Raw genomic sequence first — 25769 nt, 5'->3', positions numbered from 1 at the left:
TCCCAGGGGAGAACCAGGAGGCAAAGCAGCCAACTGGGGAGGCAGGCATAGGGCAGCACCTCAGGAGGTCACGGCCACTGTGAACCTTTGCAGGGCAGATGGAGACAAACAACCTGTGTTTATTGCACCCCTTGGTCCTGCCCACAGTGGCACTCAGCCAGAGCCTCTCAGCCCCTCACTGTGAGGGCAGCCATGCAGAGGGCCAGGAGGGCCAGCAGGGGCTGTGGGGAGCACCGTGTGCCATGGGAGGCCCTGCGGGCTGCCCTGCACCCAGGCTCTGTGGCATAGGGCTCAAGGCAGGCGGCGTAGGCCATGGCATGGGCAATGTAGTGCTGCTCCTGCACACCGTGGAAGAGGTGGGCCATGGGGCCCTGGGCCAGCACCACCACGTCTTCCCCACTGTGAGTCTCTGTCTCCAGGGGCACAGCTGCCTGCTGTCTGTAGTCCTTGTCCTCTGCAGGGGGAAGAGGAGAAATGAGGCTGGGGGTCTGGCTCGCTGACATGTCACAGAGCTGGAGGCACAGCTCCTATCACTCCTGAATCAGCCTGATTTCTGCAATGGAGTGACTCCTGAGCCTCATAATGGCACCAGGACCCTGTGTGGCATTCATGGCCATGCCAGTGAGATGCTGTCTCCCGCCACCCTGTGCCTCCACCCAATACCCAGCAGACTGGTACCTGCAGCAGGGAGGCTGGCAGCTGGACGGACCCCATCATGGATGCTGTAGCCAGGACCATTGCCATAGAGGATGCTGGTGTAGGCTCGCTTGTCCTTGGCTTTCTTGGGGGCCAACCCTGGCACAGGGAAAAACATTGTCACCCCCTGTGCCACCTGGGTACCCCTTCCCAGCTCCTTGCCTGGGCAAGCTCAGCATCTCTTGGGAGCAACATGGTGAGGTGGAAAGAGGGATGCTCACTGCCCCTTTCCAGGACCCACCGAAGATGGAGTTGCCCCGTGGTGTGCTGCCCCCAAAAGTGAAGACATGGGAGTGATCGGCCGTCACCACGGTCAGGGTGTCAACAGGGGACGTGAGCTCTCCCGCCCGTGCCACCGCCCGGTCCAGCATCACGGCCTCCATCAGCGCCTGCTTGGCTCGGCCACTGTGGTGGCCGTGGTCAATTCTGCCACCTGCACGGGGAATGTGGCTGTCACCCTCTCCCTGGTCCCCTTGGATGGCCACCTACTCCCAGGACCTACATCCCACCTCATCCCCAGCCACACAGCCCGCCTGGAGCTACTCATCTTCCACAAAGAGGAAGAAGCCCTTGGGGTTCCTGCGCAGGATGCGGATGGCCTTTTCCGTCATCTCCACGATGGAGGGGTCTGTGGATGTGTTGCGGTTCAGCTCATACTTCATGTCCTTGGGCTCAAAGAGGCCTGGGGGAGGAGGGTGAGGGGGCCAATGCCGGGGCTGCTGTGTGCCCCAACGGACAAGTCCAGAGAGGGGAGGAGGAAGCATTGCCATTGGTGCAGCCAGTGATGCTCCTACCCATAAGGTGGCTCACAGAGTCATCTTTGACAGCATCCAGGCCCTTCTTGTCCCACACATAGCGGGCACCCTGCCAGCGAAAGCAGAACCAGTGCCAATGACACACACCCTGTGCCCAGGCTTCCATCTCCTCTTCCCCCACACACTACCTGCTTGGCACTCAGCCACTCAGCAATCAAGTCCCGACCGTCCTTCCTGGTGCCATTTTGATCTGGGTCCTCTGGATACTCGGGGTCCGGAGTCTGCTTGGGGGTCATGTACATCCTCCCGCCGCCCAGGATCACCTGTGGGGAGCTCAGCAGACCCTCCCAGTGTTCCTGTGCCCCCTCCCTCCCGCTCCCGCTCCCCAGCTCACGTTGATGTCAGTGTTGTGCACCAGCTGGTAGGCGATGTCCTTGCAGCCATCCTGCAGGGCCTCCTTGGGCATGTTGGCGTCAGCGTACCAGCCCCGGCTGGCCGAGTGCGCATAGGCTGCCCCGGGGGACGCGTGCTGCACCCGCGTGGTCGTCACGATGCCCACAGACTTGCCTGCAGCGTGGCCAAGGGTTTACGGGGAGCCCATCCAGTCCTGCACGGCACTGGATGGCCATGCCCGGCTTTCCAACAGGGTTTCCTGCTGCCCGTACCCGCCAGCCTGGCCCGGTGCAGGACAGAGTCCACCTCATTGCCAAAGGTGGTGTGGCATTTTCCATAGACGGCTGCCCCACTCAGTCCCAGAGTCTTGGCATTGGCCTTCACCCCACAGAGGTAGGCGGTGCCCGTGCCAGCGCTGTCGGGCACCTGCCGGTCGATGGTGTAGGTCTGGAAGCAAGACGGGTGCAGTGGGGTTTCAAGCAGGGGCAGCAGGAGTGTCCCCCCCAGCCCTGCCCCACTCACCTTGGCCAGGGCCATATGGGGAAAGGTCTCCATGGCCAAGACGCTCTCCTCGCCTGAGTCACCGGCCAGCTGCCCCTTGTAGATCCGAGCTGCTGACATGGTGGACAGCCCCATGCCTGTGGCCATGTCTGAGTCACTGGGGAGCAGGGGGCTGGACCAGGGACAGCCCTGCCCTCTCCAGGCACTGCCCAAGGGCTTGCCCCAGCCCCATCTTCTCATCAGCCACATCCCATGGCTGTTGGGGAGCTGCAGGGCCTGGCAGTGACCCGGGGCACTCACCGTCACCCATGAAGAGGATGATGTTTTTGGCCCGCTGTGCTGCTGGCTGCAAGGCCAGAGCCAACTCCAGCCTCCTCCTGGCACCTTTATTCCAGTAGCCTGGGGTTTTCTCAGCATCTGGAGGTGAGAGCAGAACTGGGAGCCTCCAGGTGCACCCCTGGGGGTCCAGCATGCCCATCTCTACCCGAGGTGTATTTAGCTGCTATAAGCCCCCTCCCCCCCCATGGAGGACCAGGAAACCCAAGGAGATCAGCATGGTCTTTTGCAGACCAGCATTGCTCAGCAACTACCTGCAGAAAGGAAAGTGAGGCACAGTTTAGCAGGGAAGTCCCTTGTACCTCTTGGCAGAGTGGATGAGGAGCCAGAGGATCAGCCACAGTGAGTGTGCAATGGCTGGGTAACCATGACTGGCCGTGGCTATTGGGCCACTTTATCCAAAGTTAGGGATGGAGGTTGGGAGCAGCAGGGATGGGGGGGCAGGGCCTGCTCTGGGGGGAAGCTGAGACCAACCCATTCAAAGGTTGTGGTCTCAGAGCACCCTGATGTGTCTGTGAGGGTTCCTATTCACTGGCATCCCAAGGGGAGGTGACATGGTCCCTGGAGATCCCCAAGGAAGTGACACCAGCCCCAGCATCCCCCACCCGAGGTTCTTACCCCACTGTCCCACACGTCCCCTGTCACCAGAGGCTGCAGCGACGAGCTGGGCGAGGAAGCAGAGGAGAAGGCAGGTTCCAGAGGAAAGCGGCCGTGCCATGCTGCCCACCCGGCTCCCTCCTGGAATGCTGCCTTAGCCCAGGCCCAGGGACAGCCCTTTATGGCTCTTCCCTGTCTTGTGAGACGATGGGCTGATAACATTCACCGACTATCTCCCAGCCCTCTCAGGGCCCTCCCAATGCCCTTGCCCCACCCTGGGGCCATCCCTGCCCCCACCAGCAAGGCAGGACCTCCAGCCAGTCCCTGAGGACCAGGGCACCTCTGGGCCCCAAGCTCCCATGGGGGCGGCTGCCTGTGGGACCCCAGGGAGTGGGAGGGAGAGCACGGGGCAAAGGGCTGTTTTTGCAGACAGGCTGAGCTGGGCCAGGCTGGATTTGCCTGGTTTCTCCTGAGACAAACCCGAGGAGGGGGACACTGGCCTGAGGGGTAGGGAATGGACATATTGGCTTTGGTGTCGGTGTCCTCTGGTCCCCTCTCCCAGCAGAGTCACACGCTGCCTGTCAGCTCCTGGGACAGCTGGTGCCTGACATACTGGGTGCCCTGGGGCAGCCCATGCCAGCAAACTGCACAGCAAGGTACTTGCTGTGGGCAGGAACAGCCCCTGCCACCAGCATCAGGTGACATCCACCCGTGATTGCACCAGGCCATCTGGAAGGACACTGCATGAACACAAGTCCTGGGGACTACAGATGTCATTGATGGCTTCACCAGCTCCAAGGAAGTGTGCTGTGCCCAGTCCTGATCCCCCATGCTGACCCAGGCAGTCAAGGTTTGGCCACCTCCGGGCTCCGGCAGATGGCTGACGTGCTGGTGCTGGCCATGGCTGTCACCACTGATGGGGCAGAGTGATGCAGGGCACCCTCCCTGCCTGGCACAATGGATCCATTTCTTCTTGCCAGATGTCAATCCTTTCACCAGCCACGGCTTGTGATGATCTGGAGGCTGCCAGAGCAGCCCACACCACCAACACATCCTCAGAGTGTGGGTGGGGGACATGGGGACAGAGAGCAGGCAGAAGTGGCTGGAGATGGCAGAAGTCAGTTGGTCAGTGAGGAACTGGATGCAAGGCCATGGTGCCTTAGGATCCCTGAGCAGAGTTAGGCTGGAGGCCAAGGTGTGAGGGACTGGAGCAGACACACAGGGACTCCTGGTGAACTCAGAGGCACTGAGGGAATACCTGCAGGATCAGGAGCTGGGAACACCTGCCCTGATCTCACATCTTCTGGCCAAGCATATCTGAGGCTGGGACAGGCAGTAAGGCCAAATTCCATAATGCCTGGGAAGTGGCAGGCATGGGAAGGCAGGGGGCTGCCCAGAGGTGAATTACTGCTGAGAACACGGAGGGCACAAAATAAAACCTGCACAAGGTCCACACACAGCTGCTGACCCGACTTTTATTACATGACACACAACCCTGCAAGAAACCCTCCTGCATGGCCCCATGGCTGCATCCCACTGCATCCACATCCCACCTGGGATGGTGGAGCCAGCCCCTCTCTGCTCCTGGGGGACACATATCCCCTTTCTCAGCCCTCACCATGGGCACTGGAGCTGCAGATGGACACCACTGCCTTAAAAAATACATTAAGAAAGCATCATGCTAAAAATACCCAAGAGTAGAAATGTTCTGCCTGGGGCAGGCTCGAGCCCTGAGCCCTGCTCCCAGGCGGAGTTAAAATCCAAACCAGAAATAAAACCACAATGGTTTTAAAACTCAAAACCCCAAAGTCCTTGTGGGTCCCTTCTGTCTCCAACAGGTACCGGAGCGGGGCCTGGGAGGTGAGGGAGCATCAGCAGTGGGGAGTACACAGAGCCAGGGCTCTCACTTGTCCAAGCTTGGCCTCTTGAGCAGGGCACTATACTTGAGGGGGCCACCATCTGCCGTCAGCACCACCTCCACCAGCGTGAAAATGGTGATCACCTTCATCAAGGGAGAGAAAGAGAGAAAAGAGGGTTTTCAGGCAGCTTGGAATCACACCAAGATTAGCTTAAAGCTGTGTTGGCTTTTGCTGCCTCCATCAGTGCATCCATGAGGAACCAAGGAATAGGGCAGGATGGATTCAGCTCTGCTGTGGTCCAGGATGCTCCTAGGCTGGAGGCACCATCCTCAAGGGCAACACCACGAACTCTGACACCAACTAGGGCACCCACACCAACCTGAATGAGCCTCCCAAAACATATCCCAGCCTGATCAGGCCCCACTCTTGCTCTCCATACAGTCTGGGAAGAATTGTGAGCATTTGTGCCCTTGTCTTTGGGTCCCAGTCTCCCCTCAAAGCCACCTGTGCCTGCCCTCTCCAGCCACAGAACCACGTCATCTCTTCATGGAGCTTGGCCAAGAGCCAAGGCCGAGCTGTGCTGAGACGTTGAGCATTTCATCAGCATCCCACAAGGAGGGAACAATCTGCCTGCGCTCCCACAGTGAGAGGAGACCCAGGAAGGGAGCACAATAGATAAGAGCAATGCAAGGGAACGAAGACCCCAGAAAATCAATCCCTCCTGTTCAGGAACCGTGCTGCTGCTGCCATCTCCCTGCTCCTCCGACCCCAGCTCTTCCTGTGATTGTATGGATGAGAAATGGAAAGTATTGATCTGGTTCGTTCTTGAGGCAGTTAAGGGGCTGGCTGGGACACTGGGAAGGGCTGTCCTGGGGTCATGCACAGGCATTTGGGGACTTTGCTTGCCAGAGCCTGTTCCCTATGCTGTAGCAGGGCTCACTGGGGCCATCTGCTCAGGGCTGGCCCCACGAGAAGCAGGCTCAGAGCTACCGGCGTAACCTTGTCCAGCCCTTCCCAGCTCATCCAGCGCCAGCTGCTCCAGATTAATCATTCAGAACAGGAAAATCTCACTGAGACTAAAATGTACAAAGTGGCCAGTGAGGAGCAGCCTGCAGGAAAATCTCATCAGAACTGGCTGCCAGAGAGCAGTGGGCTACTGAGCACCAGCCCCTGCCTGTCCCAGCCAGCTGCAGTGCAGGGGGTAGTGTTCAGGGGAAAACCCCCAAATATGGGGGAGTCAAAGGGGCAGTACCAGGATTCTCCCTTGCAATCCTGCATTATGCCTTTGCTGAACTGCCATGAAACAGCACAATTTCACATCAAATCCTTTGAGTCTTAGATCCACTTCTTACTCCACCTGTGAGTGATGCTCACTGAGGCCCTTGTCATCTCCTGGAGATTAGAGAGAAATGGGGGCAACATCTGCCCTCTATGGCAGGGCCAAACAAACAGCCCAGACCCCAGCACACCTTCTCACTAACAGCCTTCCCTGATGCTCCCACTGCCTGGCCAGGCTCAGCTAAACAGGAAGCAGAGACCAAGGGCTGGAGCCAGCTGGGGAGCTGGGGTGCTGTGGGGTGTCCAGGTGACATCTACCAGAGTTTAGCACGGCTCACAGGAATCTGGCTCATCCCAGGGCTGGAGATTTATAAACTCAGGATATGCTGGCTTGGAGGATAGCTCAGAGTCTGATCCCATGGGAGAGATCCAGTGTTTTCTTAGGAGGTGTGGAAGGTTTGTGGAGGAGTTTCCTCTACCAACTGTTTGCTTAACCAAAATGGGCCCTGCTCACGCTGGGGCATCATTTTTCATCAGTTCCTTGCTAGGGTGTAAGTGATCCCTGCTCCTGTAGGAAAGGGGGAACTGAGGCCACTCCAGACTGCATCCACAGGGCTTCTCTGAGCCAAGCTGAGAGAGGAAAGCTCAGCTTCAAAGGGAGGGAGGCCTGCAGAAATGTTTGCAGAGCCAGATCCAGCTCTGATCACAACATCCACCCTGGGAAGGGAAGGACTCTTCAGCACATGCATCATCCCAGCTGGGAGGGTCAGCCCACTCTGTGTCAGGAAACCTGAGTGGGCAAGGATGGGATGTCCTGGGCTTGGATGGAATTGGGGCTCAAGTGCAAAGCCCCTGGAGTGTGCAGGGAGAGGCTGGGATTTAGCCCTTCAGGCAGGGACAGCAGCAGTCAACACAGCTGGGGTTTTACAGCCATGCCAGACAAAAGCTGGCAAAGAAGCACCACTTAATCAAGCCAGACAAATGTGATTGCTCCCTTTGATTGAGTTACCAAGTTAATAGATGACAGGGACACAAGAGAGAGATTTCTAGATGCTGTTAAGCCATTTGAGACTGCATCTCAGGAAGTCTGATTTAAAAATTTTCTCCTAATTGAGGCTCAACCCTGTCACAGGGATGGAAACCCCACGAAAAAGCCATGTCAGGGGCAAAGAGTGCCAGGATGGGGGGAAGGGTCTAGACAAGAGCTGCCTTAAGCCTGATCTTACTTAACATCTTAATTGATGATCTGGAAGGAGGAAGTAAACAGCATGTTAATTCAATTCCTGGAAAAACCTGAATTGGGAGGCAGGGCACACAGCAGGCAGGGCAGAGACTGAAGGCTGTGGAGGGGTCAAATTGTGAGCAGTGATGGGACTGGACTGGATGGCAGAAGAGGATGAGATTGAAGCAGGGCTCACTGGGGAAGGGACACAGATAGCAGGACCTGACACCCTGTGAGACCAGTCCTGCCTCCCAGACCTGTCCCTGCAGACATCACAGCACCCACATGTTGCCCACAGCCTCCATGCCAGCTCCACGGTGTTGTGAGCCTGTCCCATGCTGTGGAGCTCTTACCTGGGGCACAGATTCCTCCTCCAGCTCCTCTGGTTCCCACAGGAGTGTCAGCTCTGGCTTCTTCCCTGCCTTCTGGAAGCGGAAGTCCACCAAGGGCAGCGCCTGCAGGCAGGGAGAGTGTTGGGAACGTGCCCCCCCAGCTCTCCTCCACCTCGCCTGTGGATGGGGCTGAGGCTGCTTCTGCCCAGCACAGCCCAGCTGTCTCTGCAGCTCTTCAACAACTGGGATGCAGAAGGCCATGAGCCTGAGCCTAGCACGTAAATCAGGGGCTGCTGCCATACACCACCAGCCCATATATCACACTCTATGTCCTGTTTAAAGATGTCATTGCCAGACACATAACCAGGTTATTAAGAGAGGATGCTGTCACCAAGTGCAGGTGCTGGCCCACAGCGCTGCTGTCACAGCCCCAGATAAACCATCTGATTAAATGAAATGAAAACCAGCCTCACTCCCTGTCCTCGCTTCAGAGCCACACTTATCTCTGTTCCCCTGAATCTGGTTTTCTTCCTTTTTACCCAGCATGTCACAGGGAGAAGCTGGTCCTCAGAGACTGGGCTGATCCAAACCTCCAGTCCCTTGTGCCTGCCTGGGCTGAGGGATGGAAGGCAAACTCCAGGAAGGTTCCTCCCCCTCTGGCTGGCCCAGCTCGGGCACAGCTCTGCCTGTTGCAGGGCTGGCAGAAAAGGGACAGCCACTGTCTGCAGTGATGCCAGGCTGCTCTGGCAAGGCAGTGTTGGCACTGTCTCACACTGGTGAGGTACCTACATTGCAGTAGATGCGCTTCTGGACTCCAAACTTCAGCACCAGGACATCAAAGGCCTTGCTCAGGACACCCATTACCATGGCTTCTGACTCCAGAGGACCACATTCCTGTCAAGAGACAGGCTGTCACTACACAGCAAAACTCATTCAGCAATCCCCAAGACAGTGTCTCAAGGTCCTGGAATCCAGCAGTGGCTGTTGCTGAGTGTGTCCTCCCACTGTTTGCTTTTCCTAAAGCCAAGTGGGCAGACACAGCCCCCTGCCCATGCAGGCTGGGCCTTCACAGGGAAATCCAGAGATGCCTTGGGAGAAAAGAGCCTTGGGTCTTACCCTGACAAAGACAGAGAAGAAGAGGTCAGCACTGAGCTCCTGCACCCTCTTGGAAGCCATCTTCCGGTCATTGCAGTGATCTGCCTGTTTCTGGATGGCCTCTTTCTCCATTTTGATGGGGGATCTGGCACCTGCAAAGGAGACAAGTGACAATAACATGCCCATGCTCCCTCCTGCTCCAGAGCCATGCCACGGCCCCCGTCCCTGTCCCAGCCCATGCAGGTGAGCAGCACGCACCGAGCGAGGCGGAGAGCAGGCGGTGCACGACGATGTCGGCGTAGCGGCGGATGGGGGACGTGAAGTGGGTGTAGAAGGGCACGTTCAGGGCGTAGTGCTGAAAGAGGGTCTCGTCAGCCAGGACACCGGTGCAGAAGTACAGAGCCATCTGAAAGGGGGAGAAACCAGGCAAGGGTGTGAGCAAGGCTGGTGCCGTGAGGCTGGAGGGGTCTGGCTCTGTGAGACACAGCACCAGCAGCCAATGGCCCTTCTGAAGACATCCTGTCTGCTGGTGGTCCTTCACCTGCTGCTCAGCTTGGGCTGCACAGGCACTGCAGAAACTGAGCACAGAATAAAAGGGGCAAAGCCACTGCTGGGAGCTGCTGGCTGTCAGCTGTCCCTGCTTGGCCCCAAGGACTGCATCAACTTGCACATCACCCATGGGTCTAAGCAGCTTCCTGCTTCTGTGCAGGCCCTGGGGCTCATTTGCCTTCCTCTCATCTTCCAGGGGAGAGCCCAGCTTGTTCTGTGCCCACATCAGATGCTCTTTGGTTCTGGATCTGGCTGCAAGCTTTACACATCCACTGTGCAGGCTTGGAGAGCACTGGGGGCAGGTATGAGTGGCTTCCAAGGAGGATAGAGAGCCCTGCTGTTATCCCTGCTGCTCCATCCCACCATGACAGCTGAGGAGCTGAGCGGCTGAACCGCCCATCTAAACCAACACCAGGGCAACAGCAGCACCACTGCTCAGCAGCCTCTTCAGCAGGAACCGCTCCTGTGTCACCCCTGTTATCCCACAGGTTACAGCTTTTATTTTTACATCTGTGAAACACCAGCTCTTGGGGCTGGGAAAACACTGGGGGCTGGGCCAAGGCGGGGAGGGGAGGCTGCGCAGGTCAGGGAGGTGGCGGCGGGGTCACAGCACAGTGGCGATTGAATGAACCCATTTAAAAATAAGAGCAAGGGATTTAAAAAAAACAGGAGTAGCCAGCTCTGATTACAGAGCTGTCCTGGGATCCTTGGTTTGGGCAGCTGTATCCTGCACTCTGCAGGCCAGTGGTGCAGCCAGCTCCTGCTGAGCAGCAACGCACTGATCCGGGCAAGTAAATAGAGCAGGTTAAAAAAAGCAGCATCAGTCCCAGCTTTATTATGAGACCCAAGAGCTGGGATAGGAGCTGTGGTGGCTGCCAATTTCCACAACCCAGAATTAAATTGTTTCTGATGGACTCCACAAAGCATGATCTCCACTCAATTAGCTCAGCTCCCACAGAATGAAGCTGGGCAGGGAGACATGCCGAGCTCCAGAGGCTGCTGTGGCGGGGATGAGTGCCCTGGTGCTGACAGACAGCAGGGAATCACAGGGAGCTTCCAGGCACTTGTGCCAGGCTTCTGGGCAGAAGGTAAGGAGGTCCTTACAAAGCCAGGCAGGTAAAAAGCAGAGCACCAGTCAAAGTCCCTACTCTGAGAAAGACACTGGGAAGGGCCCATCCCTGCCCTATGCCCAGCAGTGTTTTGAGTTATACCCCATCTTGTTTAAAGTTAGAAAAGATGCTGAAGGTCCTGTGCTGCTTGCTGTTGTCTGGGGCACTTTGTCTTGATTGATATACTGGCCACTGTGGGGTCCAGCACCATTCTAGACACCCTTTTGGCAGCCCATGGCTCTCAGTGACATTTGCAGCAGCTTGAGTATCCCAGAAAAAATACTCCCCTAGGCCATGGTAGGGCTGCAGCCTGCAGGGAGCCCAGTCCAGTGTGTATCTGACACCCATCCTCACCACTGTGACAGCACAACCCAGTGACATCAGCCTGGCATGAAGCAGATGTTTTCTCATTAACAGATTTGACTCACAAGAGGTCTCAAATCCCCAGAGTTTGCTGCAATCCTCGGAACACTGCGAGGATCCTGGAAATAAATCAGCCCCAGCCAACCAGGGGCAGCTTTGCTTTCATGGACAGATTGAATCCCTGAGTGACTGAGCCCCTGAAAAATGGTGTGTCACTGCTCCTTCATCTGTTACAAGGCTCCTGGCATGCCAATCCAGGCATTCCCTCAGGCACACACATCACCAGTTGCTTCCCATCTCCCTCCTCCTCCAAGAGGCTGACGTCTTGACCACCAGCACGCAGAGAAGATATATCCTGTGGACAGGATATTTAGGCTGATTTAGCTGCAGCCTTGTCTCTAAAGCATCAGCTTTATCACTGGGAGCTGTGACATGTGCAGGGATACAGGTGACTTCTCAGTGCCCTGACCAGACGGCCTCGCTGCACCATCTGCCAGAGCAATGGCCCAGCCCTCACCACCAGCCTGGGCCCCTCAGTGGCTGTGCTCTCCAGCTGCCAACACTCAAATCTGTCCTCTCCCCCATGAGGGACCATGACATCCAGCAGGATGGGGCTGATTCTTCCATCTGCTCTCATGCTGGTGGCAGACAGCAAAAAATTACTCCTCTCAGGGAAAGCTCCTTCCTCCTGGAAGCTGTCTGCCCCTTTCCAAGTGCTTTGCCTATAATGGGAGTGTGCCAGGCAGCAGGTTTGCCACGTATGGGTGGACTGCACAGCACGCCTGAACACACAGGCACCTTTGTCTTCTGATGATGGAATGAGACTAATTCCTGCCAAAATCACGTCTCGTGGAATCTCTCCTTTAAAAGTGCCTCTTTCTCTGTATCAACTCTGCAGAAGACTTCATCTCCAAAACCTTGACAGCTCTTTCATGTAAAGAAATCTAACATATTCACAATGCTAAATCTTAATGAGAGCCACTGTGTGGTACCTGAAAGCACTCCCACCATTTCTCCAACCAGTCTCAGGACACCACCAAAGGCAAGATCTCAGCAAGTCCATGAGTCCCCAAAAGCTCATCTCCTCCTTGGTGCCACTGCAGAACTTTCTCCTTGCTCATCCATCCTGGCCAGCAGCCAGGCTTGCTCCGTGTGCTGCTACCAGCAAAGCCCAGGCTTGTGCCACAGTCAGCAGGACAGAGAGGGACTCAAAGGAACCCATGTCACCAGTGCACCTTCCATCAGAAAAGGAGGATGTGACAGAAGGGACCAGGATAACCCAAAGCAGGATACAGGATCTGGGACAGCACATCCAGCTCCAGAGGACACTCCCTGCTCTTTACAAAGCAGCCCTCCTGAGCTGGACACACGTGAGAGGGTGATTTACTAAATGGCCCCATACCCCAGCCCCAGCTGCAAACAAGCATTAAGTCCCGGAAACACAGCAAGACTTCAGCACTGCTAATGAGTAAATGAAGCAAATAAGCTAATTAAAAGAGTGACAGTCAAATAAGTGATGTTGGGAAGATGATTCATTCCTGCAGTGATAAGCAGGCCACAGCAGAGAGATCATTTCAGGAACGTGCCCCTTCTCCCCACGGGGTAGGACTTTCTTCAGCAGAGGTTGTGAGGCAGCTGATGCCTCACAAAAACTTTTCACGATGGTGATAAACATGCAAGCAAGTGTCCTGAGCTACAGATGCACCAAACATGACAACTGGTGTGAGCAGCACAAGCCTCCATTGCAGAGACTCAAAGAAAGTCACCTGGGCTGGAGGGAGACTGAATGGTTTCCAGAATTTTCCTTCTTCTAAGAGCAGGTACCAGACTGTGCCTATGGCCAGCTGCACACCCCTACTGTTAATTCCTTCTTTGGACCAGTTGGGATACCACGATGTGAAGAAATGACACAAACATGAACCATGGATCCCACCACCAGCTGTTCACAGGGCTGGGTCCTTGTGAGTCTGCTAACAGCTCTCATGCAACTTCAAGGGTGAATTATCCCAACCAGTAATAACAGGGACACTGTGGGCAGTGAGGAAAGACTCGGCCTGACCTTGCCATCCAGTGAAGCTTTGTTGCTCCAGTGCCTCCAGGGCCAGCTGCACAGGGCTAGAGGCACTGGAGGAAGCTGCTGGTAGCCCTGGAACACCACATTCAGTATTCATTCACTCCCTCTGTGTGCAACAACCAGCCTGGTAACTCAGAAGGGGCAAGGATTGAAGACAGCCACAGCAGAAAGCTACAAGCAGGCATGCCCAACAGCACAGCGCTGTTCTCACCTGCATGGGCCTGGAGAACATGTAGGTCAGCACTTCTTTCCTTGCTCTGGAATATTTGTCAGCACCAAATGTTTCACTTAAGCTTTTCTGGAGGAGAAAAGAGAGAGCATTCAGTGTTGGCATGTTATGGTGGTAAAGGGATCCAGGCAGACCTTACTGGTGCTAACAGCAGCCTGTCAAAGCCAAATTCCCCTTCTTCCTAAAAATCCCCTTGTAAGCCAAAAGGTGCACATGAAATTGGGCTTTGCTGTGGTCCCAGCAGCCCCAGTAGAACTGCATACACAGTCCTGAGCACTGGCTCTCCTCCTGGGGTCAGTGGCAGGGAGCACCAGGGCATGGGGACTGCTGGCTTTGCCCCCAGTTGTGCAGTGTGACAGAGAGGCTGCAAACCCTCTCCTGACCCATGCCTGGCTCCCATCCAGCTGCTGAGAACTTCAGCACAGGGACAAATGGGACTCTGGGGAGACATGGATATGGGAGGTCACTGCCTGGGGGTAGCAATGAGGAAGGGCTGGAGGGTTCAAAGTGCAGGAGAGGAGCTGAGTGAGCAGCCTTGCCTCTGCTGATACAGGCTGGGCACAGCCAGCAAGCAGGGAAAGCAGTCCCAGCTGCTGGAGGGGCGTGCGGGAGGCCAGCGGGGATGGGATTAACGGAGGATTATCCCCAGTCCGGTTGCGGTGAGTAAAGAAAATCCTGGAAGCTGCGCAGTGCTGTTCAGCTGGAGTTCAGCCTCAGGACATGCTCAGCACAGGGGTGGTTGGACACTTCGTGCACCGGCTGCATCTGACCTTTCCCAGCGCTGCTCTCTAGTCCTTCCCAGTCACCCCACTCCCCACCCTGCCCTCCCTGAGACCTGCACCAGCCCAGACAGAAACAGCCCTGTGCAGAGCTACTTTCCTTGTGCTATGGAGCAAATTCCCTGCCCAGAGAAGGAAATCTGAGTGTCCCAGTGAGTGCTCCTGCACTGAAACATCCTTCCTATTGCAGGGAGAGCAGTGCAGGGGTCACTTGCAAGGTCCTTCCCCACCCTGCTCTAATCTCTGTGCACAACGTGGCTGACCAGGCCAGGCTGGGCCACCCCTGCCCAGTGCTAATGGGATCAATAGTGAGTGAGGGAGGTGTTTTGTTTTGGCATGGCATAGTTGTCAGCTGTGCTTGGGAAGACAGGGACAGGGAATGAAGCACACGCTGCCATGAGCACGCCAGCACGTAGCTGCCCGCCCTTGCCCCCATGGCCCTGCCAGGCCAGTGCACTCACATGCAGGGTCCCTGCGCTGCTGAAGTCGATGTCGAGGCCGACTTGGTTGCAGAAGTCCATGAGGTCTTTCAGCAGCTTGGTTTGGGGCGGGGGGTGGCGGCGGAGGAAGGCCTGCTCAGGGAAGGAGCGGTAGATCTGATGGGCCACAGCCATGTTTGCCAGCAGCATGAACTCTTCCACCAACCTGCAGCACGAGAAAAACAACCCCAGGCCCAGGTTAGACAGGGGAGGCCCCTGGGAAGCCGAGCCAGTCCACAGTAATGGGAACTAATATGACACAGGGGGACAGGGGAGCAGCTTGTAGTTGCTGACATAAGCACAGATTAGCTGCAAGACTGCAGCAAATCCCCCCCAAATTCTCACTTTCTAGCGGAGGTTTCCCCAGGGACTCAGAGTAAGATGTCCTGCTGGCGCAGACAAGCAGAAGTCAGTGATAAATTGACAGCTTAAATTAGGATAAAATAATCTCCCTTTAGGTCATTTTATCTCCTGAAACACTTGACAAGCAAAACAAACGCCGTGCGAGAGACAGCATGGAAAACAAACACACATCTCTGTCTTCCTGGGCCAGAGCAAACAGTGCCTCGCTCGCTGCCCCATCCCCAGCTTGGCATGTGTGGTCAGGCGCAGGCACTGAGCCCTGCCCCACGCCAGGCTCGCACTCACAGCACAACACAGCACTGTCCCCAGGCAGGACAAGCCACCAGTGCTGCTCCAGCAGGGCTGCCTTTGGCATCCAAGGACTCCACAGGCTCCTCCATACAATCTCCAGAGTGCTGGGGTATTCCAGGCTGGGGTGAGCCCCTCACTTTCCATCTCTGAATGTACATGCATTGAATGGAAACCTCTGGGGTTGCACAGTGCTCAGGAAAGCAATCCCAGTGCTACAGATCATCTTTGGCATGTGTATGGGCTGTGCTAGCAGCAGCAGGGCTGTGCCACGGGGGACTTGTTTAACTGGGCTTGATAAGCAAGAGATGTGCTTAACTGGGCTCCCTGCTATTTCCTGCATGTATTCCCAGGGCTCCTAACTGGTGCTAATTGCCAAAAAAGATAATAGATTTACAGAAGTAACCTCCTCCTCCCAGCAATGCCTGAGTGAGCTATTGCTGTTTGTGCCAGCTCAGCCTTGTTGCTCCTGCAGGCAAAGCAGTGATTTTGCACGGCTGGCTGGGGGACCAGGGCTGCAGCTGGTGTTCCTGCAGCTCCCAACCCTGGCCACTGCTGGGGAGACTGCCCAGGCGAGATGTGCAGGGTGCTGAACTCCTGGGGTACTCCTACAGCAGTCATACATTCTCAGCCTGGGAGTACTTGCCAAGAACTAGAAAGAGAAAGGAAATAAAGACAAGCCTGGAGGAGAAATAAGCACCTGAGAGTGATCATCAGCAGTAGAAATATTAGTCTTTAATGGGAAGGAGCTCCCTTTATTAAGAGTCCTGTGGATTCTCATAGAGGGTTTTCTGCCAGAGGCCAACACTTCAGGCCCCACAGGGAGGGTAGGAGGGACATCCTGGCCCAGGGGCAGTGTGGGCAGGGCAGGAGAAGCATGGTCTAAATGGGAATGGGCTGCCAGCCCTGTCCCCTGGAACACCTGCCCATGGGGACATGCTGCCAAAGGCCAAGGGCTGGGTTGTGGGTGGGCAATGCTGGGCAGGATCAGGACACACTCCTGAGGGGCCACTTCCAAGGGGGCTGAGCCAGGCTCTTGCTGTTCCTGAGCAGCAGAACCGGCAGATGGCAACCTAGGTCCCTCTATGGCCAGCGGCTCCAGGGGGTCCGGGACAGTGTGGCCCAGGGTGTGGGACAGCATGACCCGGGGGCACTGGGCACCCCGGCTGTGGGACAGTCAGTGGCAGCCAGCAGGTTACGGCACGGCCATCCCCATCTCCATCTCCGGAGAGTGGGGGACACACCACCCTTACCGAGCAGCACGTGGGAAACAAGGCCTGAGGACAGGTGTGAGGCTGTGCCAGCCCATGCTCACACCTGGGAAGCCCTTTCTGCCTGGGCCAGGTCACAGCGAGGCACAGAAAACAGGGCAGACTGCAAAAGGCTGCACCTCTCCTTCCCATGGGCTTTGGTGCAAGCAAAGAGGGAGGCGTTTCCAGCATTAGCCTCAGCTACACAGATGCGCGCTTGGGCAAAGGTTGGACAGGAGTTCCCCTGCATCTCCCTTGAACTGCGGCCTCTATGGAAGGAGATGCAAGCCCGTTTTTAAGGACAAAGCAATAAACACCTGTGAACAAAATCTCTTCCTTGTCACAGGCAACATGTGCTCATTGCACATATGTCCCAGAGATGAACACTATGAGCAAATGCTGCAGCAGACCCTGGTGTGTCTGTTCCTGTTGAGCACTGGAGTGTAAATCCTTCATCTCCCATCTACAGTGACACTTTTGGCTGGATGCAATTTCCACCTGATTATTAAGTTTTGCATTTTGTTTTATCATTCTGCAGCTTGGGCTTTTAGAATTTCTAGGACATATCTTTGTTCTGATGTTGCAGGTACTAAATGGAAGCTCATACCTGAGCACCCTCCTGCCAGGGATGCTTTTATTCTTGAAGTAAAACTAACAGCACATACTACCCACTCTGCTCTGCAAAATCCCATCCTGGGAAGCACTCAGGAGTTTTGCACCCATGACAGGGTGTGCAGTATGTGACCATGGATATTCAGAATTGAAAAAGCTATTATTCTTGCTCTCTCACCCAAAGGCAGAGACAGGCTCTGGGAGCTGCATCTGCAGTTCAGGCTTTCAAGGATCAGGTAACACGGATAAGGTTAGACACTCCTGTATCTGGGGGGGAAAAGAAGCCCCAGGATCTGATGGGTTGGTTTGTGTCAGCTCAGGGTAACAAACCAGAATGCCCTGGGAAGGCTGCAATGCCCTGTGGGCTGATGCCAAAACCCCCTGCAGGGACAGAGGGTCCTTCCCAGCTCTGGATCATTGCAGAGTCATACAGCTGCTCCCCAAACAGACCCTGCTGCAGCACTCCTGCAAGCTTGAAAGGGAAGTAGAGTGTGGGGCTGCTCTATAACTCCTAGTCAGATTTGTTATAAACATCAGGAGTTCAGGGAAAGAAAAGCAGCTTCCAGTAGGCACAAGTCACAGCTGGGGTAATCCAGAGCATGTGAGAGCTTGCCAGGGTCAAAGGGAACAGGCTGGGGACAGTGAAGGAGCTGGCACCTGTGCCTGGAGTTAAGCCATGCTACCTCTTCCAGCAGAGCAACTGGGTCTGGGGCTCAGGACACAAACAGGAGACAAGATCTGCATGAAACAGCTTAATGTGGTGACCTCACTGCACCTGAAATAAAACCTTAATCCCAAGAGGAGCTCACACTGAGACTGCATGGGATGTTGGTGACTCAGGAAGATGAGCCAAGGCTATGAAGCCAGCAAGGCTTCAGGTGCTGAGGAGCTGGAGGGCACAGCAAAGCTGCTGCCTTCCTGCCCTCCCTACGTGGCCTTTCAGTTGCACTTTTAGCTCATGTTCTCACCAGGGCTTCAACTAAGCAAGCACTACACTGTGGCTTGGAGAAAAGCAATGAATGCTGGGCTGGTGGGAGCAGAGGTTGGCTGGCAGAGCATGGACCCAGCCCAGTGGCTGCTGCTGATGCTGCTGTGAGCTGTGCTGAAGCCCTGCTAACTTGTCAGCAGGTCAAACGACAAGAGGTTTTGGGGTTTCTGTGGGTTTTTTTCTTAAAACAGCCCAGCTTGGAGTCTGGCTCAGTGCAGCTGGCAGACAGGAGTACAAAGAAAAATATTTAATGGCTAAAAAAACGGAGACAGAAAGACTGGTCCATCTGAACGCACGCTGAATGAATCCCATGTGAAATGCATTCTAACGCCATCGCTACAGTTTCCTCTGGATTAGCTGAGCTATCCTTGGCTCCTGGCTCCATAAAATCCCATAAACAATCTGATCTGAACTTTTGCCCTTTCTGTGCTGATGTGAGGTTTCCTCTGCCATCCCACAGACAGGGCTAGGGGTCAACAGGTGGCTGTCCCTCCCATAGGTGCCTGCAGATCCCAGCCGTCCTGCTAACTACGCTGCAGGAGGGAGCATTTCCAAACCTGTTCCATGCATCGCTTAACATGTGCACATGTGAGGGCAAGGAGAGGGAGGAATGGGATGGCTTTTGAGCTCTGTAATATGTACATGTCCTGTCAGCTCTTTCAATATCCAAATTTTGCTTGTGAGTTATGTGAATGAAACTCATCCTCAGCCTGCCTTATGCAAGAGGTCAGCTGGAGTGTATGAGCTCACACTCACCTGAGTTTCAAATGTGACCAAGGCATGCCAGTGCCTAAACCTCACCAACTTCTGGGAAGATTTCAAGCTCCTGAAATGCTCTTAAACACAAATCTTGGTGTTTTTCAAAGTATTTTTGATGGTCAAAGCTTCTGTAGGGAAACAGTCACCTATGAAAACCATCCAGCTGAAGAGGACTGATGACATCTTGATTACATCCCCAAACTCAAGCTTGTGGGCTGTAATTCCTCTCAGACAACTCCTGCCAGTGGCAAACATCTATGGGATGTGGAAAGAGGAGTTACACATTCAGACCCTTGACCTGCTTTAGTATCAGCATTACTATTTGCTCCATTAAATGTTAGGTAGACCCTTCCCAATCTCCAGATAGCAACCTTGAAAAACTACTGATGCCCTCAGCAAGTTGTTTGGTTGATGGCAAATAAAATAATGGTTTTTCATGGCAAATCTGCAAAGAGAGGCAGGGCAAATGTAAATGCCTATTTGGCTGCTTGTCTCCATGGCAATGCAGCTAGTCTGCACAGCAGCCATCGAAGTGTCCACTCTCCCTGATTAACTTGACAAATGACATTAGCTAAGAAGGGTTTGCTGAAAGGGAGAGACAAGGAGTACTTTGTGTGCAATCCAGTGAGTGCAGGAAGGAGGCAGGCAGCTTCCTTAAAGCAAAAGGACACTAAAACACCTGCTCTTCCAGCAGGGTAACAGACCCAGGGGCTTCAGAGCAAAGGGCAGGGAGGTGAGGCTGGACAGATGAACACAGCTGTTCCCCTGTAATGCCTTCTACACCTCCATCACCTCCTACAAGATGTAACTGATGGGTATACCCAGGTGTTGTAAGAGTTATCACAGCTGAGGTGTGAGAGATAAACCTAAAACAGCACACAGCTCTTCCATGGCAGGGTTCTTTGCTTTTGATGGGCTGGAGAATTTAGTCTTTTCTTCATTTGTAGCTCATTCTGGAAACCTGCTCCCAAAAGGACGGAGCTGAACTGTTTTGAGCTGGAGTCTGAGCCCCCTTTCCAACAGTGGTCCCGCTGGCTGGGTGAGCTGCCACCAAGCAAATCCTCAGCATTCTTTCAGCAGTTCAGACTAGAGTAAAATGCGACCAACCTCTTCTACAAAGGTTACAAACTTCTTTCTCCTAACCCGTTGCAATATCTCATCTGGTCCTCTCCATCTTGTCTCTCTCTCATAGCACGCACTCCCTCCTACAAAAGGAACAAGACTTCTGCTATTCAAATTTCTTCCCATCTATGGATAGATTTACCATCCCAGATCAGCATGAATTAGTGCTTCAACCTGCAGTCAAAGGCTTCTTGTTTCTCAGCCCATATCTATGTGCCTGCTTCAGTGGTGTCCAGGTCCATGCTGGGTCCAAGCAGGGTTAGGACAGTATAGCTTTGACAGCAACACACTTGAACCAAACAGTGTCACGAAAGGCTGGTGCTGAGAAAGGCAGCCCTGATATGTCTGTGTGTGTCTGAGAGAGCTCTAAAGACACTGATGGATTTATGTCCCCTTGCTAAGGGCAGTACATTGCTGGGAGCCCCTGCTCTCTGCTGGCTTGGAAGGAATAATTGTTACAGCACAATCTCATACCAAACAGGAGATCTACAGCCACCCCCTGTGAACAGGATTCTAAATCCTGCTGCATTCACCCACAAAGTCACCTTCCACAGAAGACTGCAAATAGTCCTGTTCACATCCAACAGGAGCAGCATCAGCTGAAGGAAAACAGTAAAGAAACAGCACCACAGCTCAACAAACAAACCCTCTCCAAAGGTGTTAGGTCCAAAGATGCTGGATGTGGTATGACTTCTTCCTTAAATTGTGTTCGCTTATTTTTGATTACAGCTCTTCCATGAAGCAGAGGAACTTAAGAGGTTTCTATAAAAGCTCTTCTAAAACCAACATTAGCTAATCCCACATCTCCTGAGAGTGCAGCCAATGACACAATTATGCTCTTTGGTGAGTAGCTGGGCCGGCACTTGCAATGGCTCTTTTCCATGCAAAATTATTCAAGAACAGTCTGCTGGTTTTTTTTGGTGACACTCTGCCTATCCAACAAACAGGAGCATCTTCAGCCATCCACTCTGGAACAGCACTGCTGCCTGAAGAGCCATGAAAATCAAATCCCCTACTATCCAAAAAAATTGGATTACAGTGTTACATATGAGCCTTGCAATGTTGGTGTGGAGCTCCTGTTGCCAATGACAGTTGCCAAAAGACCAAAAGACCTACATTTTTTTTTAAAAGAAAAAGTAGTAAAAGGCAAGAATGCTGGCGGTTCCTGGCTTGATGAAAGTCATTTTGCTCCTCTCACAGCTAGCAGTAGCCCTGTACAAAGCATAGCTGAATAATGGAATTACTCCACTTTCTGAGATTGCTCAATTAACTCTTGGTTAAAACTGCTACCATTGAAACTTGATGAGAATAGCAGCTCTGAGGCAGTTTTAGATTCATTTCTTACTAAGCTAGAATGGCTTTTTCCTATAATGAACACCTTTTCTGGGGTATAAAGAATGCCCTTTAAATTAGCTATGGTGCCTTCCCAGTAATAGATGCCTACAACACAAATGCATGGGAGGGTTCTCTGAATACAAATGTCACTTATGGACCACGCTCACACCTTGAGGCTGGAAATGCCATAAGACTGCTCTCTTTGCTTTATCCAAATTATCTGTGGTACAGTGGAAAACTGTTTTAGGTTCTCAATGCTGACGCTGGGCTCCTGAAGGCATTTGGCATGATTAGGAATTAATTGCTTAAAGCCTGATGTACTGGTTTGCACACAGGGATTAAGAATGCTAGAAAAACCTCAGACATTTGCCTGAGTTTCTTTGAAATTACCAGTGCCACTTTGCAGCCCCGTTAAATGAAATTGCTGACTTCATCTGGCAGCACAGCAGCAGGGCAGACGTCGCACAAGTGGCCACAGAGCCTTTGGGACCTCTTAACTCTTGGCTGTGTGGGTAGAAAAGGCCCCTTGTCCAGCCTGGAGCTCCTCACCCTCCTCTGTGGTTCATATGGAAGGGATAAAGTCAATACCTGCCCATCCTACCATCCTCCCTCCTGTCTTGATTCAAATGGCAAAGGAGGCATCCTTGGACTGAAGTGTTGGTGTTGCAGAGGATGCAGTCACTGCAGGCTGTGCCTCTTCATTAAAGGTTAATATGACTGCAGTCTGCTCCTTTTCATGCTAATTGGTGACAACCTTCAGACTCCTGGCGTAGTGCTCAAGTGCTCCTCTGTGCCAAAACAGTCTTCAGCTGCTGTGGGTCAGGGATGAAAGCTTAGACCTTCATGCATGTGCTGGGCCACACAGCATGGGGAGGCACAACTTCAGCAGGCTCCCTCAGCCTCAGCTCCACTTTCTTCACAATTTTCTCATGACTACCACATTTTTAAGCCCAGGGCAGAGGACTTTACTCTCAGCATCACACACAGAGGAAGACCTCCATTCAGGAATGGCCTTCCTAGATCCCTTTTTTCATGGGTCACAAAGAAGCCCCTGGAGTGCTGCTCACTCAGAGTGGGCACATAGCCTCATATACGTCCCCTTCTAGGAATGTCTCCAGTCCTCAGGGCTGCCTGGCACTTCCACACTGACCTACCACTTGTGCTGGGTGTCAGCATCAAAGTGACAGCAATGTTAAAAACCCTCCCTGAATGCACAAACCCTTCACATTTGTAGGGAAGACAATGGGAAAGAGTTTGCAGTCCTTGCATCTCCAGAAGCTGTGCAGTTGGGAATCCCAGTCCTGCTTTCCACAGATCTATGTCAGATCCAGTTTGTCTTTCAAAGGAACCACCAGGTCACCAAGATCTTGGCTCTCAGAGGCAGCTGTGGTGCCAAGGGCCCTGCTCCCATTCTGCAGAGCCACGGGGAAGGGATAAGGATGGATCACTAATGCACAGTGCTGTCCTCAACTACCAGGTCTCACGAGAGCAATGACCACCTGGGCTGGCAAGCCTTATCTGGGAATGCATTAGGATACTCCCAAGCAAGGGAGCTGCCCAGCCACCTCAGGCCAGAGCAGGGACCTGAGACATGAGTTTTCTCCAGTCCATGGTAATTTTTGGTGGGTGAATGAGCTCAGAGCCAGGCTGGGGCTGGGACAGCGCAGAGGAGAGGGGAGATACCTCACAGCCAGTGTCCAAGCCGGGCAATCCACATTCCTGAGATGTGCAGTCTGATATGCCACTGGCTCCCAAAGCACAGCTTATGACAAGACACGTAATATTAATGTCATCCAGAGTCTGGCTAGGAGGAGAATGGAAAGAATTCCTGAATGAATGCAGACAGCCCCTCTGCTGATGGGAAAGTCTCCAGCTCCACACATCAGGCCAGCACCGCCTGTTATCAGACTGCCTTTCCCACTGGAAGGAGGAAACAGGAATGAAAGGCACTTTTCCTCGCCATTAAAAGTTTATGCAAGTGATTTATGGGTCAGAAAAATTAGCAAGTGCGTTGCTGAGTGCTCCTAACAGCAGCGTGTGTTACGTGGCTGCTGACCAGAAATGCCAAGACCTATTAGGTGGAAGCAAAGGGCAGCATGATGGAAAGTTAAAGATGCTTTTTGCCGATTTAATTAATTAGCCAGGTCTTTTCTCCATCCCCTGCTGCCTTCATTAATGTAATGTTGAAGTGAAGAGATATTAACAATTCAGACAACACATTCATATTAACACAATACCTGCAAAATGCAAGTGTAAGTCCATTAGGTAAACATGATCTTAAGCCATTGAGGCAGAAATAATATTCTGACATTTCCTAGCACAAGTATCCTGCAGACATACTGTCCATCATTTATGCTCCCTTATAAGTCATGGTCCCTGGTATATGGGGGGCTCTTCATCTGTTACTAGTCCCTGAAATGATGAGAAAAACTTACATTTCCATTAAGATATTTACCCGTTCCATATGGAAAGTGTCTTACTAAAGCCATGTCATGAACCAGAAAGATCAGAAGGGATTTTTAAAAGGATTTTATCTCTGTGCCAGCAAGGGATGGAGATAAAACCTGAACCTGATAGCTTGTAAATATTAACCTACACTTGGGAATGCTCCAGAACATCAGCTTTCTATTATGGTGGTTTCATCTGAGACAAGTTTTCATTAAGGGAGGAACAAACAGTTAATCACCCGGAGAACTGATAGTGCCGCAGGGAGTCACAGACTGCTAGAACCAGCCTTCCTGTTTCACACTCCCCATCAGCTACTGTTCTCCCAGACATTCCTGCTGAGGAGATATTCACATCCTGTGTGTGTTACACCCTTCAGCCTTTGGACTTGCTTTTTCCTAGTTTACCTGGCATTAAAAAGTTGATTACCTCCAAAGCAGGAGATAATCTGATGGTCAAGGGGGAAATAATACTGGATGAACATTCCAGACTAGAAGCGTACTCTGAGATAGTCAATGACTGGGAGAGCATACATCTACCAACCAGGATGTGACCCAGGGACAAACAAGGAGGAGTCTGCAGAAACTCATGAAGAGATGAACAACAAAAGATAACAAAAAAAGAGTTTAAAATACCAAAACCACAGAAAGTAACCTACATAATCCAGCAGCCAAAGGCAGCGGTGGCACAACAACTCAGCATACAACCCTGATGTTCATGAAGTGGGAGTCAGGCAGTGACTTGCTAAGTAATGTCCTCTTCTGGTACAAGTCTCTGGTCCAAGCAATGCAAAGTAACTTCAAAGTTGGATAGGCTGCCTTTTTCCAGTTGAGTTCTAGCAATCCCCACCTTCAACTTTATCACAGCCTCTCTGGGTGCTTGTTCCAGTTCTTAACCATGTTCACAAGTATTGTCTGGGATCATGGGAAGAGACCTCAAGGAGAAGCAATCACCCAGACTGGCCAGCCTTCAGCAAGGGCCTTGCCAGAGGAGGACTGCTCAAGACAAACTTGCTGCAGATCAAGGCAATCAGAATGACCTCTAGGACCACTGGTTCTGAGAAGATCTGTGTCAGAAAAACACGTGTAACTTAGCAAGTTCCCAAGGTTCCCAGCAGATAACACCCAAAGGTAGCTGCTCCCTGGCCATGGGATGCTCTGCTGGGGGTGCTGCTTTCCAGGCAGGGCCATGGGTCAGGGCTCACATTGCTCTGGTTCAATCTCAGATTTGCAGTTGTAGCACTGAGTGTGGGCAGGTTAAAGGGAACAGTTGTATCAATACAGAGCAAAAGATCCAGCTGGCTCTGGCTGTATTATTCTTGGTCTGAAATGATTGCAAAGCAATCCTGAACCTTCTGGTTACCAGGACTTTCAAAGACATGGAAACCCGAGGGGGAGGGAAGCAAGGTATGGGGGACACCAACAGCAGATTGGGGTTAAAATAACCAATAAAAGTTGGCAGGGAAATGAAAGGGAAATGGGCAACAGAGAATTTGGGGGTGATGTTTTCTAAATATGCTACTGAAATAATCTGGATAACTTTTGCTTTCAAGCAGCCTCTTGGCAGATTACAATGTCCCAGAAGGTTTTATATCCAGCTCCTATGATCTTAAACTAAATATTAGGTGAGAAAAACATGCTTCTAAGGAAAAGTCAAACATAGCCCTGAGTGAAAAACAATGATCAGGAGAATGAACATATTGGGTTTGTTGAATATACAACCAACATCCATTTTCTTGCCCAAAAAATAAAGCCAAGGGAATAAAATGCAGAGATGAGCAGAATGGAAAAGCTGCAGGAAATTTAGGCAGTCTCCCCCCACCCCACATAATTCCCCAGGCAGGACTCTCACCCTGCCTGGCCTCAGCCAGCAGGCTTGGAGCTTTTCCTTGAAATCCTCAGAGAGCCTTACCCCCTCTGCAGCAGGACAGGCTCAAGGTACAATGGGTCTTTTCCATCTGG

The 25769-nt window shown here is 53.0% G+C and overlaps 2 protein-coding genes across 6 annotated transcripts in view; both read right to left on the bottom strand.

Annotated features, from left to right (window-relative positions):
- Positions 1-99: 99 nt before the first annotated feature.
- Positions 100-3289, bottom strand: LOC132331796 (intestinal-type alkaline phosphatase-like). Its single transcript, XM_059855615.1, has 10 exons — positions 2646-3289; positions 2367-2482; positions 2117-2291; positions 1846-2018; positions 1640-1774; positions 1491-1560; positions 1240-1378; positions 938-1146; positions 679-795; positions 100-454 (listed from the first exon to the last, which is right to left on the bottom strand). Exons 1-10 carry the CDS (start codon positions 2821-2823, stop codon positions 168-170), a joined length of 1599 nt encoding a protein of 532 aa, XP_059711598.1. The 5' UTR covers positions 2824-3289; the 3' UTR covers positions 100-167.
- A 1450-nt stretch (positions 3290-4739) lies between these two features.
- The window catches only part of DIS3L2 (DIS3 like 3'-5' exoribonuclease 2), a 180489-nt gene continuing 159459 nt past the window's right edge, over positions 4740-25769 (bottom strand). For 3 of the 5 annotated variants that reach the window (XM_059855605.1, XM_059855606.1, XM_059855609.1), the window contains exons 16-22: positions 14629-14812; positions 13371-13457; positions 9323-9470; positions 9086-9216; positions 8759-8863; positions 7991-8092; positions 4740-5280 (exon numbers count right to left, since the gene is read on the bottom strand). In XM_059855605.1, coding sequence (XP_059711588.1) covers positions 5182-5280; positions 7991-8092; positions 8759-8863; positions 9086-9216; positions 9323-9470; positions 13371-13457; positions 14629-14812 — 856 coding nt within the window. In that variant the 3' untranslated portion in view covers positions 4740-5181. Of the gene's footprint in view, positions 5281-7990; positions 8093-8758; positions 8864-9085; positions 9217-9322; positions 9471-13370; positions 13458-14628; positions 14813-25769 lie in introns of those variants that run through there. The other 2 variants (XR_009487686.1, XM_059855607.1) reach the window with 1 other exon arrangement.

Source organism: Haemorhous mexicanus, chromosome 10 (assembly GCF_027477595.1).
Source record: "Haemorhous mexicanus isolate bHaeMex1 chromosome 10, bHaeMex1.pri, whole genome shotgun sequence".
In the NCBI taxonomy this organism is placed as follows: Eukaryota; Metazoa; Chordata; class Aves; order Passeriformes; family Fringillidae; genus Haemorhous; species Haemorhous mexicanus.
The sequence above is the reverse complement of the archived record's forward strand: the minus strand, read 5'-3'. Positions and strand labels throughout refer to the sequence as shown.

Coding starts and splice junctions, on each gene's coding strand:
- LOC132331796 (XM_059855615.1), bottom strand. CDS start 2,823: ATGGGCATGCTGGACCCCCAGGGGTGCACCTGGAGGCTCCCAGTTCTG. Junction 1,775..1,845: donor TGCACAACACTGACATCAAC/GTGAGCTGGGGA, acceptor AGCTCCCCACAG/GTGATCCTGGGCGGCGGGAG. Junction 796..937: donor ACGGGGCAACTCCATCTTCG/GTGGGTCCTGGA, acceptor TCCCTGTGCCAG/GGTTGGCCCCCAAGAAAGCC.